Below are 15242 nucleotides of genomic sequence, written 5' to 3' on the forward strand. Positions count from 1 at the left end.
GCGGCGGAGCCGGGGAAGCCCCAGGGCTCCCCAGGCATTCAGAAGGAAACCATCTAGGCGACAGACCGTGGAGCGCGGCTGGGGCCCCCCGGGGAGCGGACCGCGGGTCGCGCAGGTCATTTCCCGGCGGGAACACCTCCTTGTCTGAGCTGGGCGGCTTCTCCGGGTCCTCGGCTGCAGGATGCTGGGGCCCCCGCTGCTCCCCTCCGCGTGGCAGCCCCGGCCCCCAACCGATCGCCTCTTGCTTCCCCCCCTTGAACTCCTGGGAAGACCAAGTGTTTGTAAAACTTGGCCCTGGTCCAACCCCGGCCTCCCCACTTTGCCAACAAGAAGAGGGAGGGCAGCTCTGAGCGGCCCCGAACGAACCTCGCCCCGCCTGCACTTCAGGCGCCGGGCCCAGCCCGCGCCTTCGGGTCTCCAGCGGGGACAGGAGCGCAGACTCCGCTTTGCCAGCGTGCGACCCGCACCTGGGACCCCAGCTCTGGTGCGGCCCAGCGTCACCAGGTACCTCTGCCCCTAGCCGGCTGCGTGCCCCACGGGGGCCTTCTGGCGCTGGCACAAGGAGGGACTGGCCGGGCCACTCCCTAAGGTGGTGGAAGGGACCTGAGGGTGGGTGGCAGGGCTCTCTGAGTGGGATGGGACCCCCCTGAACAGCGGAGTGGGAGATCGGCTTCCCGACGCAGCCTCTCCGGGCGACTCCGGAATGTCGCAGAGCTCCTGATGGATCCAAACTGTCTTATTTGCAAGCCCAGGGACTGGATGTGGCCCTCCAGCTTTGGACCTGTCTCTACAGGTGGGAGGCCTGCATCGATTCGGGATGAGCTGCTGGTGGTTAGTGCTGTGTTCTTGCTGCTACTGTGTGTGTGTGCCATTGGCTTTAAGTGTACCCTCCCACTATTCCCTTCCTGACTAATGCGGCTGCTATAAATGACGCCCAGAGAAGGGCGCAATAAATGTCAAGAGGTTGTAAGATGTTAAAGACATTGAGTGGTTTGCAGGTGTCCTGGGCTAGGCCTGCCACCATGGTGGGGCTAAAATCGTTGTGGTTACTAATATGTGTTGCCAGAGGTCCTCCTGAGGGTTTTAGCTACCAGTGAGGGTCTGTGGCTTGGTGATCAAGAATCCTGCCAATGCAGGAGACATGGTTCCATCTCTGGGTGGGGAAGATCCCCTGGAGTAGGAAGTGGCCATCCAGTCCAGTATTCTTGCCTGTAAAATTCCATGGACAGAAGAGACTGGCAGACTACAGTCCATGGGGCTACAGAGAGCCAGACACAATTGAGTGACTGAATATGAAGAGCCTGAATATCCTAAATACAAAAAATCGAGTGCAGCGGCAGCCCAGTTTTAAAGCTAACCATAATTGGTGATGCCTTTTCTGGATAATGCAATTGAGATGGCCATGAATTTCTCTTTCCCCACACTGGTAGACATAAGGCTGCCTTGTTATTTTTAAGTTAAAAACCTTGTTGGATGGTCACAGCAGAGGTTCCATTGGCAACAGTAGCCCTTTCCATTAGGTTTGCACTTTTATACATATTCGTGGACATTCTTTCATTTGAGCCTTACTTAAATCCTGTTAGGAAAGAAAGAAGTGGTATTAACCACATTCTGCAAAGGAAGAAACTGAGATTCAGGAGTCCACTGACTCCCCCGAGGCTGCTCACACAGAAGTGCACAGCTGGTGCACAAATGCAGGTGTTCTGACTGCAGGCCCTGTTCCAGCTCCATCAGGGCCACCAGGCCTTGATTTTGTCTTCTGCCTCTTGTCATGTTACTTGGGAGAAGGCAGAGGGGAAAATCACCATCCATGATGAACATGGCCTACACAGTGAGAGAGGAACTAATACTGTGGACTCTGAAGGAAGCAAAGTTCAGCTCCAAATGCTGAGCTGGTATCTCTGATTAGGTGTTGCAGGGAGGAAGGAGATGCTTTCCGTATTCTGGAAAGTTCTTTTGTGGATGGGTCTCTATTCAATTAATTAAATATATAAACTCTCTTTTGAACCCTAAAACTGAACAAACTTACTAGACAGGAAGAAATCACAAGTGAAACCTGAGTTGAAATAGCATTCACTGGGCTCCCTTTCTCCTGCTCTTAACCATTTCATCTAGCCTGGCTTTCTGGTCTTGATGGCCCTGAAAAGCTGGGGCTTCTGTGAGAGACTGAAGACTTGCCCACCCCAGTCTAAACATGCAGGAACCAAGGACTGGGGGACCCGGTCTTTTATCTTTCTTTGGGAATTTTTCTGGTGTTGAATGTATGGTCTTTGCAGATAGTTTTTCAAACCCCTACTTAGGAACTAAGTGGTATACAAACTGTCAATACTTACTTTCTAGAACTGGATGTTTAGAAACCTTTGAATAAGTCAGATGCATAAAGTCACCTTCACAAGTGTCTCGTTAGAAGGAGCTCAGGGAAGGAATGTAGACAGAGGAGGCAACAGAGGGGAATAGGGAAGGAGAATTGGATCTTCAACAAAACATTTGAATAGATTTAGGAGGCTGTAAAATTCAAAGTAGTTCTGAGCCGGTGCCACTGTGGGGCGCCAAAGTTCTACTCGGCTAAGGCCTGCGGTCGTCTTGGGTGCGAGGACAGACGTCCCGGAGAACAGATGCACCCGGGGGAAGAGAGGGGGGAGGAAGGAGGCAGGGAAAGGAGGGGTGGGGCTGGGGTGTCCTTTATTCTCCAGTTAAACTCGCCTGGGAGACTTTGTTACATAACAAGTCTGTGCGTGGAGGAAAAAAGACTTTGTTAGAAGGAAGGAAGGAAGGAGGGTGTGAGTGGGGGGAAGCTCTTAGAAAAGATCTCGGACCACTGAGCTGACCAAGGCGCACAGACGCACCCCTTCGCTTCAGGAATTCTGGGGTTTCTTCTCAAACAGAGGCCACGACCACTTTGAAAGGGGACGAGCGAGGAGGGGCTATAGATTTGGAGAGGCTCCTCTCTCCACTGTCACACCAGCTACCCCGCCCAACCTCCCCTCCTCCATTTGGGGGCCGCCGCCTCTAGGAAGCAGGGCCCTTTCTCCTCCGGGACGCCGCGGGGTTGCCCAACTCCATCTGCGGCCCCCGAGGACTCCTCGGCGGTGATAAAGGGCGGCCACCCCGGCCCGCGAGCGCCCGGGATGCTCAGCCGTCAGCTGTCGGGAGGCGCCGATTTCATTCCCGCGCGGCCTCCGCGGCAGGCGGCTGGGGGCGCAGGGCGGGGGCCGGCGGGGGCGGGGTGAGGGCAGGAGGCGGGAGGCGGCCGCGGCAACCCGGGTTGACTGAACGCCCCGGCCCCGCCTGGGTTTATTACATCCCCGCCACCGGCAAAGGTTAGGAACGCGCATTTGGAGATGGGATAATCCGAGTTTAAATATTAACAGTAAAAGCAGAACCGGTGGAGTATTTACCTAGAAACTGAGCAGATCTCCTGCTGCCAGGAGAGAGGAGCACGCAGGAGGCCCCGCTCTCAGGCCTGGGGCTCCGGCTGGGCTCTTCCCAGTGGCATCACGGGAGCCACCCAAGACCCACCTCGGGAGCGTCCTCGGATTGTCGTTAAGCCGGGAGGGCCGCGGACCCCCCCTCGCTTGGCCAAGTGGATCGGAGTCTGTGGGGCTCGCTCCGAATCTTCTGCTTTGTCATATTCTTCTTTTTAAGGGCCTCCCGGACCAACAAAAGGTGGCGGAAAGTGCGTTGGATCAATAGCAAAGATTGTTATTTAGATAACGAATTAATCTCCCTGTTATAATACTTTTTATAGTGAACTTTGCACCCCTTCCATAAGAAAAGGAATTTAAAGGGGAAAAAAAAGTCTCAAACAGGATTAAGGTTTTAATTACAATTCCCTATCGAAATAGTATGTTTGATGAGCTGATCTTATCAATTAATAGTAACATTAAAGCTCAAGAAACAGATTCACGGGAAATATGCTTCAGGACGTCTCTTAAAAGTAATCGCACCTGGGGAACTAACGAGGCAGCCGGCCAGCGAAGCGGCGTCCGAGCAGGTTTCGGCCCCGCGTCTGCTCGGACTTGGTCAGTGCGGGGCGCGCATCTGGGACTCGGGATGGGGTGGGGGCGGCGGGCCCAGCTCTACAGAGATGCGGCCGCGCGGGTGGGAGGGAAATAATACCTAACAGACGCCTCTTCCAAGCCGAGGCCCACATCAAAGTTGGGGCCCCGCAAGGGCCATGCAGTTCACTGCGTTTGGGTCAGCGTTATATTCCAGGGGCAAATAAAGTAATTTGAACATGCACCAACAGTTTTCCATAAAATACGAGTTAAAAGAAGTAATAGAACTAATCACTGTCTCCTCAAATCAAGTAGAAAACATTTCAATGCACTAATTAGAGTAATTAGAATAATAAGCCTCTGCCTATATGTGGTAAGACAATGTGTACAAACAACTTTATTTAATGTATACTGGTAATCAGCGATGCGTGCCTGCTTGAATGCTTAGCGCAATAAAACTACCCTCCGTCCGCCCAAACAATCAAATACAAATTAGTTTAATGATTGTGCCTGCTGAATGTCTTAGAAATCCACAGGCAGAGGCGAGTAAATAGAAGCATCCTTGTTTGCGTGCGTCCCCGCCCGGACCGGCCCCGGGGCCCGGTGAGTGGCCGCGGGCGGGCGCGGCGGGAGCGAGCAGCAGGCCCCGCGCGCGGGGCGGAGGCCGGGCCAGGCGCCAGCACGGACCTGCGCCCGCCGGAGCCCCTGCCTCGGTCCTGGCCGCCTTCCCACCCCTCCTAGGCCGGCTTCCCGCCCCGGGGCCCAGTCGCGCACCTCAGGCCCCAAGAGCCCCAGGGTCCCGCTGGGCTTCCCCTCCTGCGGAGGCGAAAGGCCTTGCTAGAACTCCCTGCGCCCGTTGACAAGGGTTTTAAGAATTGAGTTATTTCCTCCCACCAAGCGACCCTTCCCAGGAGCCTTGGGGAACCAAAGGACCATCCGCCTGGGCTTTGGGTACCCAGACCCCAGAGGAGAATCTCGGGCCTCGGGTGGCGCGGCGCGGCCCCTCCCCGCTCGCTGCCCTCAGCTCTAACTTGGGATAATGGGGTGTCCAAAGGGGCTCCCAGGTTCCCTCCTCTGGGGAACCGAGTTTCCTCCTGTGTAGATCTAAGAGTGACGATAGGCCCAGCAGGGACAGATCAATGTCCGGGGGTTTAGAGATTCGCTTTTCTCCCAGTTCCAGCGCTTGGGAGCTGAGGTCAGTGGCAGCCACAAGTTTGACGGCTGTGGGCTGAACAAACTTCAGAAGTTCGCTTATCAGCTCCCCAGCTCCTTTCCTTGGCCCTCCGCGTTACCCCACCCCTTCTCCCCCCAAAGCGACAAACAGGAAAAGGCCCAGTTATCTGCTTCACAGGCAGCTTGTCCTTTTTCCCTCCCCAGTTTTCCTGCAGTTGCCTCTGCCCTCTTCTCCTGGGGCTCCTTCTTCCACGACTGCCTCTATCAAGCAGAAAACCGTGTCCTGGGCCCAGCTTGGCAGACACAAACGGAAAAGCTGCGCAGGCAGAAAGCTAGGAGATTCCCTGTCTCCTGGCCCCTCGACCCTTAGTCACCTCTGCCCCCATGGTATCTCTGCCCGGGCCACGCGCGCCCCCAGAGAGACCAACTCAGCGCGACTAGAAACAACTTCCCCGGGGGCGGCGGTCGCACCCTGGGCATCTGCCCTCCATCTCCTGGCCATCAGATCTCCTCTCGCCAGATCACCAGATCTACCCATCGTCTACCCTCCCTTCGCCTCCCAGGATCTGCCTGGACAAGGGGTGCGCTGGAACGGCCCAGAAGGTCTGGGCTGTTCAACCTCCCCCTAAAGGGTTGGGGCGTCCGAGGCTCGGGAGCCTCAGAGAGTCTCCATCTCTGGCGAGAACACTTGGAGGTAGTTCTGCATCCCGCAGCGAAGGCCGGGGCTGGGATCGGGAGAAAGCGGGGCTCCTCTCCCTTCGGCCCCACAAGCGCCCAGCCGGCGGGGGATGAGGGGAGTAACCCGGGACTACCTTTCCGACCTGGGCTCTCCGAGGTAGGGGGCGCGCAGCCGGGCCGCGGTGTCTCCCGGGCGCCAAGCCGAGACCCGCGCGCAGGACACTAGTCCGCCTGGCTCAGTCGCTGCAAGAACTTGGAAGGAATATTGTTAGGAGAGCAAACAAACAAACATAAAGTTGTTAGTGTCAAATCATCCTCTCCAGAATCCAGTGCTGTGGAACACAAAATTCCTCGGACGGGATGAGATTTCTTAAGAGCAGGACGGAGGACTCCCAACACTTTCCACAAGGATTTGCCCAAAGAGCAGAGCCCAGTAATTCACAATGGCTGATTTGACAAGCCCGCAAGAAACTTTTTCTTTTTCCCACTCGGCTGCCAAACTTTGGCCATATTTAGTTGTGCGCGGCTTTTTTCTTTCTTTTTTTTTTTAAACAACAAACCCAGAGGAAACACTGGTGGGAGGAAAAATACATGCTCCAAATCAAAATGGATGCAGATTCAAATTTACTCCACCGCGAGGTCTCCTATCGCCGCCGTTCTGCACACAGAGAGTTAATCGTACACAATTTATAACAATCAAAATCCCCTCCATATTGCTCAGATGGGGTCCAAGTGCTCCCCTGTCTTTCTGAAATCAGTGACAAGTGAGTCTTTGTGGGGCATTTATTTTCTTCTTTTCTCTAGATGACAGCTCCCCATTCTGAGAGCGGAGAGCTGTTTGCTGCCAGCCACACACCACCCCAGAGCCCAAGCTCTTCATCGGCGAGGCGCATGAGGAAGTCCCCCCCACCCCAATCCCAGACAAAGAGCTATAAAAACTCAGAAAAGACGTGGAAGAAATGAAGTTTAAGATATAGATGCACTTTTACTGATGTATTAAATAACATTTAAGACATTAAAAAAAGTAATACATCTTCATGTTATCAACAACCAGAATTCTGGGAACAATGAGAGAGGCCAGGGTTGTTTTGATGCGACGTGATATTGTGTCTAAAACCTCTAATAGCTAAGCCAAGCAGAGTTGTTATTATGGTAAAGGGAAAATACTACATGATAAAGTTAATTAACTTTTTTTCTTTTAAAAAAAAGGGGGGGGGGACATATTTCCTAGTTTCCCACCAAACACAAGAACAATGTGAAAATATTTTGATCTTTATTTATCTCCATAACCCAGCAAAGCCTTAAAGAAAACTAAAAAGCCATTTTCTGGCCCTCTGTACTCACATCTATATAAGGGGCATTGAAGTAAGTCTGGCTTAAGTTCTACAAAGGTGAGCAAGTTTATTCCATAATTTGCTAGTTAAGTGGCAGGCCCTGCAACTTGTGCATTATTTCCCATCCTGAATCAAGTGGCGATAGGTACCAGGAGCCCTGGTTCTCTCCTACCACCATCTGCCCCCTGTTAAGAGACTGTGCATCATTGAAAAAGTAAACTTCCCTGAACAGGGAAAACATTTGTTTAAAATTTAGCTGTAGGTCCCATTTAGTCATGTTGTCAAGATTTGTCCATAGTACTTCAAGATGCATCTTTTTCTTTCATTTTAAAGAAACACTGTCCCTTTTGCCTCACTGAGAAATATAAGCAGACCCCCTCCCCCCGCAAAACACTTACACCTTTCACCTTCCCTTCACCATCCTTCTTCCTTTTTCTGTATAAGCTCTGTTTTTTCCCTTATTCTTTACCTTGTCTAGGCATTTAATAGAATCTAGAACTGAGTTCTATAAACTGATTGAAAAATCAACAAAGACAAATCACAGAGACCAGTGATAAAAAGATCATTTCTCTCACCCTGCAATCCAGCACTATCCAAGTCGCTGCTTCCACAATAAGGCAAATGAAAGGCAAAATGAATGCAGCATATAGACACACAAGGGCAGGTACCAGTGTGATCACATGCCACCCCCCCATTGTTGCTGTTGCATCTCTTTATTAGTTGCTTTTGGAGAAATAAGATGATAGAAAGATGAGTGCTTTTATTAAAGCCATTTCACCAGAAAATTTTGCCAACTACTGTGGCTCCCCAGGTAGGAGCTGGAGGGGAAGGAGAATATTGCTTTTGTTGTTGCATCTGAAATATAAAGGAGGTAACTTCGTGGGAACCGAGAATGTTTAGAAGTGCCAAGCATAATATTATTTATGGCCATTCCCTCCAGCTGACCATGCATAACTCTCCCACAGGATTGTTTCTTCCCCATCTTACACCATACATTTTAAAAGGAAACATAGGAACTCTTTCAGGATGGCTGTATTCTGCGTTACTGTCTTTAGGAAAACGAAAGGGTTGGTCATGGCTAGTCAGCATTTTAGGGATGACTGCCCCACAGATTTCTCTCAGTGGCAATGATGGAGTTTTTCATCTTAGCATGCCATACACTCCCCCAAAGGGCATCAAAAACTGCCAGAGTAGTTCTAGAGTCAGAATGGCAGGCATGGGTCAAAACCATGGCGTGTCCGTTTAACACGTGACGGTTTCCAGTCAGTAGTCCCCGTGGCTAAGAACAAAAAACACCTTCTCAAGGCCCACTCAAATGCCCTGCAGAGGGCACATGCTGCTTGTTTTCTGCCTACCATGGAGGGGGAATATTGACCCAGAACTCAAATCTATAGCCAGTTTAAACATTTTACCCATCAGCATGACTGCGGTCACAAAATACTTCTTCTTTCTGTCACTTCTCTTTCAGATTATTGATAAGATCATTTGGCTGAATCTGTTTGGGACCTGGGTATTATTGACTAGGAGTTAGAAAAGATGATCAGATGTAATAAGCCTAGAAACTACCTTTCAAATGGGCATATATACTTAAACCACTGTTCCAAGGAGGGTTTTAAATACATCAGCAAACTTGTAAACTAATGCAACACTGCTTGTATTTCTCACTAACCTTAAAACTGATTTTGGTTAAGTGTGATGTTCCCTCTAAGACTATCTGAAACAATGTTATTCACATCCCAATCTTGAGTCTCTTCCATACGTTCTTTTCTTTTATTTCCTGTTTCAGATCCTGTTTGCTTGCTTGATGAGAAATAGACACTACTATATAAACCATTGCAAATCCCATCTTTCTCTGTAAGCCTGAAAGGAAAAACATATAGCACCTACCTCTAATCACCTGGCAAACACACATAGTGCATATTGCCAGAAGCATTCTTTGTTGAAAGATATTTGTTAATCATGAAAAAGAATAACTCTCTTAACTAAGCCTTGTTTTTCTGTAGGTCCCAAATTATGTGAGGACATGTGGGTAAAGATCAAAGTTCACCTAGTTCCATGGATGCTCTCCAAAAAAGCACAATCAGATAAGGGTAAAGCTAACCTAGAAAGAAGATGCAGGGACACTGCAGATATATCAGGGGACAAATATCTCTTTGTCAGACCATGAAATGGAAACAAATTGAAGCTCAAACCCAGTGACCATTTCAATGAAATGCTATAGGCATAGTAACTGCAAGGTTTGGGACCAATAGTTTTTGCAAAGAAAAGTGAACCAGAAGAATAACTGCTCTTAAAAAAAAAAAAAAAAGCTCCTGAAAGTTATAAACATGAAATCTGGCAGTATATGCATAAAATTTATTCCAAAACTTTATGAAGTATAAAGGAAGGGAAGTGTTTACACACAACTCAACTTAGTATAAGGTCTAGGGTTTTCCCCCCTTAAAACTTGGCACTATTTTTAAGATAAAATAAAGATATTTCAATAATTAGAACAAACTACGAAGGTATTGTGCATTTCTGTTTTATGTAGATAATAAAATATTACTTTAACATAAATATATAAGGATCTCTGCGTTTTTATTTTCCCCACAAGCACAACCAAATGTACCAAAACAAAGTATTTTTAAAGAGACTGAACAAAAAAAAATTACATCCCATATAGATTTTGCTTACCTACTCATTTAAAGCTACAGAAAAACAGTTTCCAGAACCTTTTTGCTTTAAAAGAAATAAATATACATTGAGGCAGGCCACTTAAAAATGATATGAAAATATTTCCCTGGGTAGCATTTAAAAAAAAGAAAATAGACAAAGAAACATTTAAACTATTTCTGCATTTCAAAAGACAGATATTAAACATATATACATAGCGGTAAGGTTCAGTGGTAACTTTCATCTTAGTAAACCTATGAGAGTTAAGAGGCTTCAGACACATCCCCTGAACTCCAGCTTCTGACCTTACCCACTTGGTAATAAGAATTTGAAAATTCATTTCCTCCCTTCACCATTGGCTCTCGGTCCTGCTCTGGATTGCTTCTCTAAAGGCCAGTTCCCACACCTCAGGAACAGGCAGCATGATGCACCCCCAAGGAGCCCCATGCCCATCTCCTTGAGACATTCACTGGGGGAAATGAAATACAGGCAAATAAATACGCCCATTTATAAGCCATCATTTATCTTGCAAAAACACTGAAAATGAAACAATCACAGGTGTTTGAAAAGACAATATAAAGCATAGTTCCTAAAACCTTAACTACTGATTGCAATGCTAATTTGATGCTGAACCATCATTTTCTGGTAGTGAGAATTTAATTTTTTTAAATAAAAATTTGTCTAAGACCTAACCAGAAAAAAAAAGCCCCAAACTTTTAAGATGAATACAAAGTATTTTCCCTTTTAGCGCCCTTTTGTGCTGATTATTATCTAATATTTTAACTGATCACAGTTTAATGGTATTTATTTTCAGTAAAGTTACAAGTTGTGTTTTTTTTTTCCACTTACACTTCTCTGTAGAGTCTTTTGTTAAGGGAGTCAACCGTTTTCCATCAAGATAAGGTAAAAAAAAAAAAACCCTGCACTTAAAACTGTTAACAAAGGGAGAGTAGGAAGGACTGAAAATAACATTGTTTCCCTATACTTCATTTGGCTTCTTTAGTAAAAGAGGGGGGAAAGCTGTCCAAGTCAAACTGGTATTTTCTGTAATAAATTACATATGAATAGGGTGTGGGACCTTATATATGATTTGATAAACAAATGAGCTAGTGAAGACAAAAGTCAGCCTAGAGTGGAGATATTCTCTGTAGGCATGTGGGTATTTTGTGTGCTAAGAATCATAGTCTATGCATACACCATTAAGTTCCCAGATTATTTTATGTTAAAAAAAAAAAGCTATTAGAGGAACAAAGTTTAACTGCTGCTGTCAGCACAAATAATTCCTCATAATTAAGTTATTAAAACTGAAGGCAAAGAACTGAGCGGTGGTGTCTGAAGATATATATTTCCCTTGTTCCTTTCAAGGTGCCACTTTCCTTCTGTTGGACAACTCTGAAAATATATTTAACCTCGGCATTTCCTCTGAGCTCTTTCACAATGGGCCCCGCCTGATAAAATGAAGCAATCAGTCACTCACTATCGATTTCACTTTTTCTCCCCTCCACAACCTCCCCCAGAAACACTGCCTGAAAATGAAGTTTACTTTGTGGCTGGTCACCAAAACCAATGCTTCACTTTCATTTTTGTATTCCAAGCAGGATTCTTGCCTTGGATAAAGCGGGTAGACCATGCCTATTTCCTGAAAGCAGAGAATTGTTTATTTTGTATGAAGTTGATCGGGTTTGCTTTGGTAAAAGGAGCAAATAAACGTTATCCTAATGTAAGGAGATGGGCTCTGAAGGTAACCAAAGTTCACAAACAGTAAGAATAAGGAGGGGCAACACAAGAGCATTAGAAATGGAGAGTGGCCAAAAGCTGGCTTCAACTCTCTCCCAAGAATCAAACCAAACCCAACCCGGCAATTTCAAAATTAACGGTGGGAGAAGGAAAAAACATGCTCGTGAATTTGTTCATGTAAACTTCAATTTCCTTGCAGTGCAAATTTATGTGGTTAAGTTTTGCCTACATCAAAGAACGTGTGTATTTTTCCCTCTTTCCTGATGGGGATCCACATTGAATAAACACAGCAGCATGTGCCAACACCGAGCATCAGGAGCTGTGTTTTGTATTTACTACGGCTTGGTGGATTTTTTTTTCTTTTTGGTAATTTATTTAGTTTTGCCAGGTATTTAACTCAGTGCTCGCCATCTCTCTCTCTCTCTCTCTCTCTCTCTCTCTCTCTCTCTCTCTCTCTCTCACACACACACACACACACACACACACACACTGCTCACTCTCTCTAGGAGACACTCCACTCCATTGCCTGGGTACTAGCCTGTAAAGGTCAAAACATATCATTACACCTGCTACCGTTTAAAGGATAGTCCAGTGCCTTAGTTGTTTTCCTTATTATTATTTTTTTCTTTTAAGGGACGGGGAAATAATAATTAAAAAGAAAATAACAATCAGAAGTTAGAGAGGGAACAAGGGGGTCGGGAAAGGGCCGCGGACCAGAGGGGAGGGGAGCCCCGCGCTCTGCCCTCCCCCTCCCGCTCGAGTTCACTGGACGGGTGTCTGCACCCCGTGGTGTGGTGGCGTGTCCCTACTCCCCCCGTACACATCCTCGGCGCCCGGCAGAGTCCCTCCGGGAGGGGTCATCCTTTTCTCTTTCTGTCTCCTGTTACAAAACCAAACTCTGACCACCTCCTTCTCCAGCTGTAAGCTGTCCGCGAGGGAGGTGATCTCCTGGGCCGAGGGCTTGGGGCATTTGAGGAAATGGCTCTCCAGAGCCCCCTTGACGCTCACCTCGATGGAGGTCCGCTTTTTCCTCTTGCGCCCCTGCGCTGCGATCTTGTCTATGCTCGTGGGGCTGCCCGAGGACGAGTCCGCCTCCTCCAACCACTTGTTCAACAAAGGCTTCAGCTTGCACATGTTCTTGAAGCTCAGCTGCAGGGCCTCAAACCTGCAGATGGTGGTCTGCGAGAACACGTTGCCGTAGAGGGTGCCCAGCGCCAGCCCCACGTCCGCTTGAGTAAATCCCAGTTTGATCCGCCGCTGCTTGAACTGCTTGGCGAACTGCTCCAGGTCATCCGAGGTCGGCGTGTCCTCATCCGAGTGCGGGTCGTGGTGCGCGCCCGGGTGGCCGGGCGGGCCCTGCGGGGGCGGCGGGGGCGGTGGCTGCTGGTGCGCGTGCGAGTGCGGGTGCGGATGGTGGTCCGCGTGGTGTGGTTCGTCGTGCGCGTCCCGCAGGCCGTGGTGGTGCAGCCCCGCCGGCTGCCCGCCGGCGCCCAGCATGCCGTTCACGGTGAAGCTGGGCTGCGAGTAGAGCAAACCGCCGTTGGACGCCCCCATGGAGGGCGGGAGGTGCGCCGCAGCCGCTGCGCTCCGCCATGCCCCGGGCCCCGGGTGGTGGTTGGCGGCGTGGTGCACCAGATGCGGTGGCCGCTGCTGCTGCTGCTGTTGCTGCTGCTGCTGCTGTTGCTGCTGCTGCTGCTGCTGCAGGGCGCCCGGCCCGTGCAGCTCGTCGCCTCGGCCGCCCTGCTGTACCACCACCGAGGGCTTGATGTCCGGCTGGCCCAGGGGGCTGGTGGACCAGGGGGAGCCGTCGCCGCCGCCCCCGCCGCCTCCCCCGCCCCCGCCGCCGCCGCCGCCGCCCCCGCCGCCGCCGCCGTGGGACAGCGCGGTGATCCACTGGTGAGCGTGGCTGAGCGGGTGCCCGTTGCTCTGCAGCGCGCCGTAGTCGCCCTGCACCAGGCTCTGCGCCTCGCGGTAGCCCCCCGCGCCCTGCTGCATGCCGCCCGGCGGCTCGGTGTGCACGATGGAGGCGCTGGAGGTGAGCAGGCTGTAGTGGTTAGACGCTGCGGTCGCCATGACTCTCGGAGCCGGACTGAGCGCTCCGGTTAAAGGAGCCGCGCATTTGACAGTTACTTTTTCGCCTCGGGCTCCTCTCCTCGCTCGCTTTCCGTCTCTCTCCTCTCTCTCTCTCCCCGCCAGCAGGCAGCTCCGACGCCCGCTCCGACGCCTTCTGTGGCTGCTCCTGCTATTACTGCCGCCGCCGCCGCCTCCCGCCCGCCCTCGCTCTCTTTCTCCTCCTCTCCCTCCTTGCTCTCGCTCACTCTCCGACTAGCTCAGCGCTCCCCCCTCTCCCGGCTCTCTCCTGCTCTCTCCCGCTCTCTTGGCAGCGCCGGCTCGCAGCGGCACGCGCCTGGGCCCCGCCCCCTCCACCCCCTCCCATTGGCTCCGCGCCCTTTGATTTACGTGGATACCGCTAGCAACCTCCCAGGCCGGCGCCACTGATTGGCGCAGAGATGCCCCCTCCTCCTCCCCACCCCCCCGGGCGCGGAGTCCTTTTAGCTGTTCTCTGATTCCCCCCACCCCACCCCCCCGCCCCATTCAGTTTCTCAGAGTTCTCACCTCCCCTTCTCCCCCACCCCCGGCCTCCTCCGACCCTCTTGGATGGGCCCGCCCCCCATCTGTCTCCCAAGCAGACGCGCCTAGCGGTCCGGGCAGAGAAGTGGCGGGGGGCGGGGGCGCCCCGGCCCTCTATCGACCACAGCCACTTGCAAGACTTGGGTGGCGGTGGGGGGGCGGGGTGTCGGGCCACCTTCTCCTCCCAATAGGGCGGGAGAAGGAGTGAAGAAAGAGGAAGAGAAAGGCTGAGTCCCAACAAGCCAGGGGGAGTCCGACTTTTATTCACCTTGGGACACACACACACACACACACACACACACACACACACGCCAACGTCTCATACCTAGAGCCAGAAGTCAGGCTACACACCACCCCCTACACACACGTTGAAGTCTCCTTTCCCTAACTGTTAGAATTTCAGTGCCCTTGTGCTTCTTGCTCCAGGGTGTGACACTTTCGCCTCCCCAAAGGTGCTTTTATTCGCCTCCACCCACCCCGCTAGCGCCAGATCTCTTTCTCTTAGGTTCCAGACCCGATGGTCTTCCAGCACCTCGGGGTGAGGACCCCATTAAAGGCAGGCTCCACAGGCGCCTCGGCTTGTAAGAGACTACTTGTTCAGGAGCAGAGGTGTTGCCTGTTCTGAACAGCGCAGGGTCTGGACTGAAAACAAAACAAAACTCTAAAAGTCTCTGACACATTCAAACACTGGGGGCGCGCACAGGTTTGGGTTTAGGGAAAACTAGGATCCTACTCGGATGGACCTTCATTTTGTGATGGGAGCGCTGTCAAGGGGGTGTTTGGCCTCTGTAAGGGGCAGGGAGGCACCAAGGGCGGTTTCGACTGCGTGAGCGCTTCTCCGTGTTCCTGGAGCTTTTGGATGCAACTTTTTCCGTTAGCTGCTTCGAAAGAGAGGAAGAGCGGGTGAAGGAAAATGGGCTGTACTAAGGGAATCTTCCGAATCCTAAACTTCGGCGGACGCCAGCGGGTGGGGTGGTCTAACTCAGCTGCCAGGCGCTCACTGGCGAAGCTGTCTGCTTAGCCCTCAGCAGAGCACTCC

The 15242-nt window shown here is 50.8% G+C and overlaps 1 protein-coding gene across 1 annotated transcript; it reads right to left on the minus strand.

The window, feature by feature from the left end:
• Window positions 1-7051: 7051 nt before the first annotated feature.
• On the minus strand, window positions 7052-13902 carry POU3F2 (POU class 3 homeobox 2). The gene has a single exon (XM_070450075.1). It carries the CDS (start codon window positions 13643-13645, stop codon window positions 12335-12337), a length of 1311 nt encoding a protein of 436 aa, XP_070306176.1. The 5' UTR covers window positions 13646-13902; the 3' UTR covers window positions 7052-12334.
• Between the last annotated feature and the right edge of the window lie 1340 nt (window positions 13903-15242).

This window comes from Odocoileus virginianus, chromosome 19 (genome assembly GCF_023699985.2).
Source record: "Odocoileus virginianus isolate 20LAN1187 ecotype Illinois chromosome 19, Ovbor_1.2, whole genome shotgun sequence".
NCBI lineage: Eukaryota > Metazoa > Chordata > Mammalia > Artiodactyla > Cervidae > Odocoileus > Odocoileus virginianus.

Excerpts from the sequence above, each read along its gene's own strand:
- POU3F2 (XM_070450075.1), bottom strand. The coding sequence starts at position 13,645 with ATGGCGACCGCAGCGTCTAACCACTACAGCCTGCTCACCTCCAGCGCC.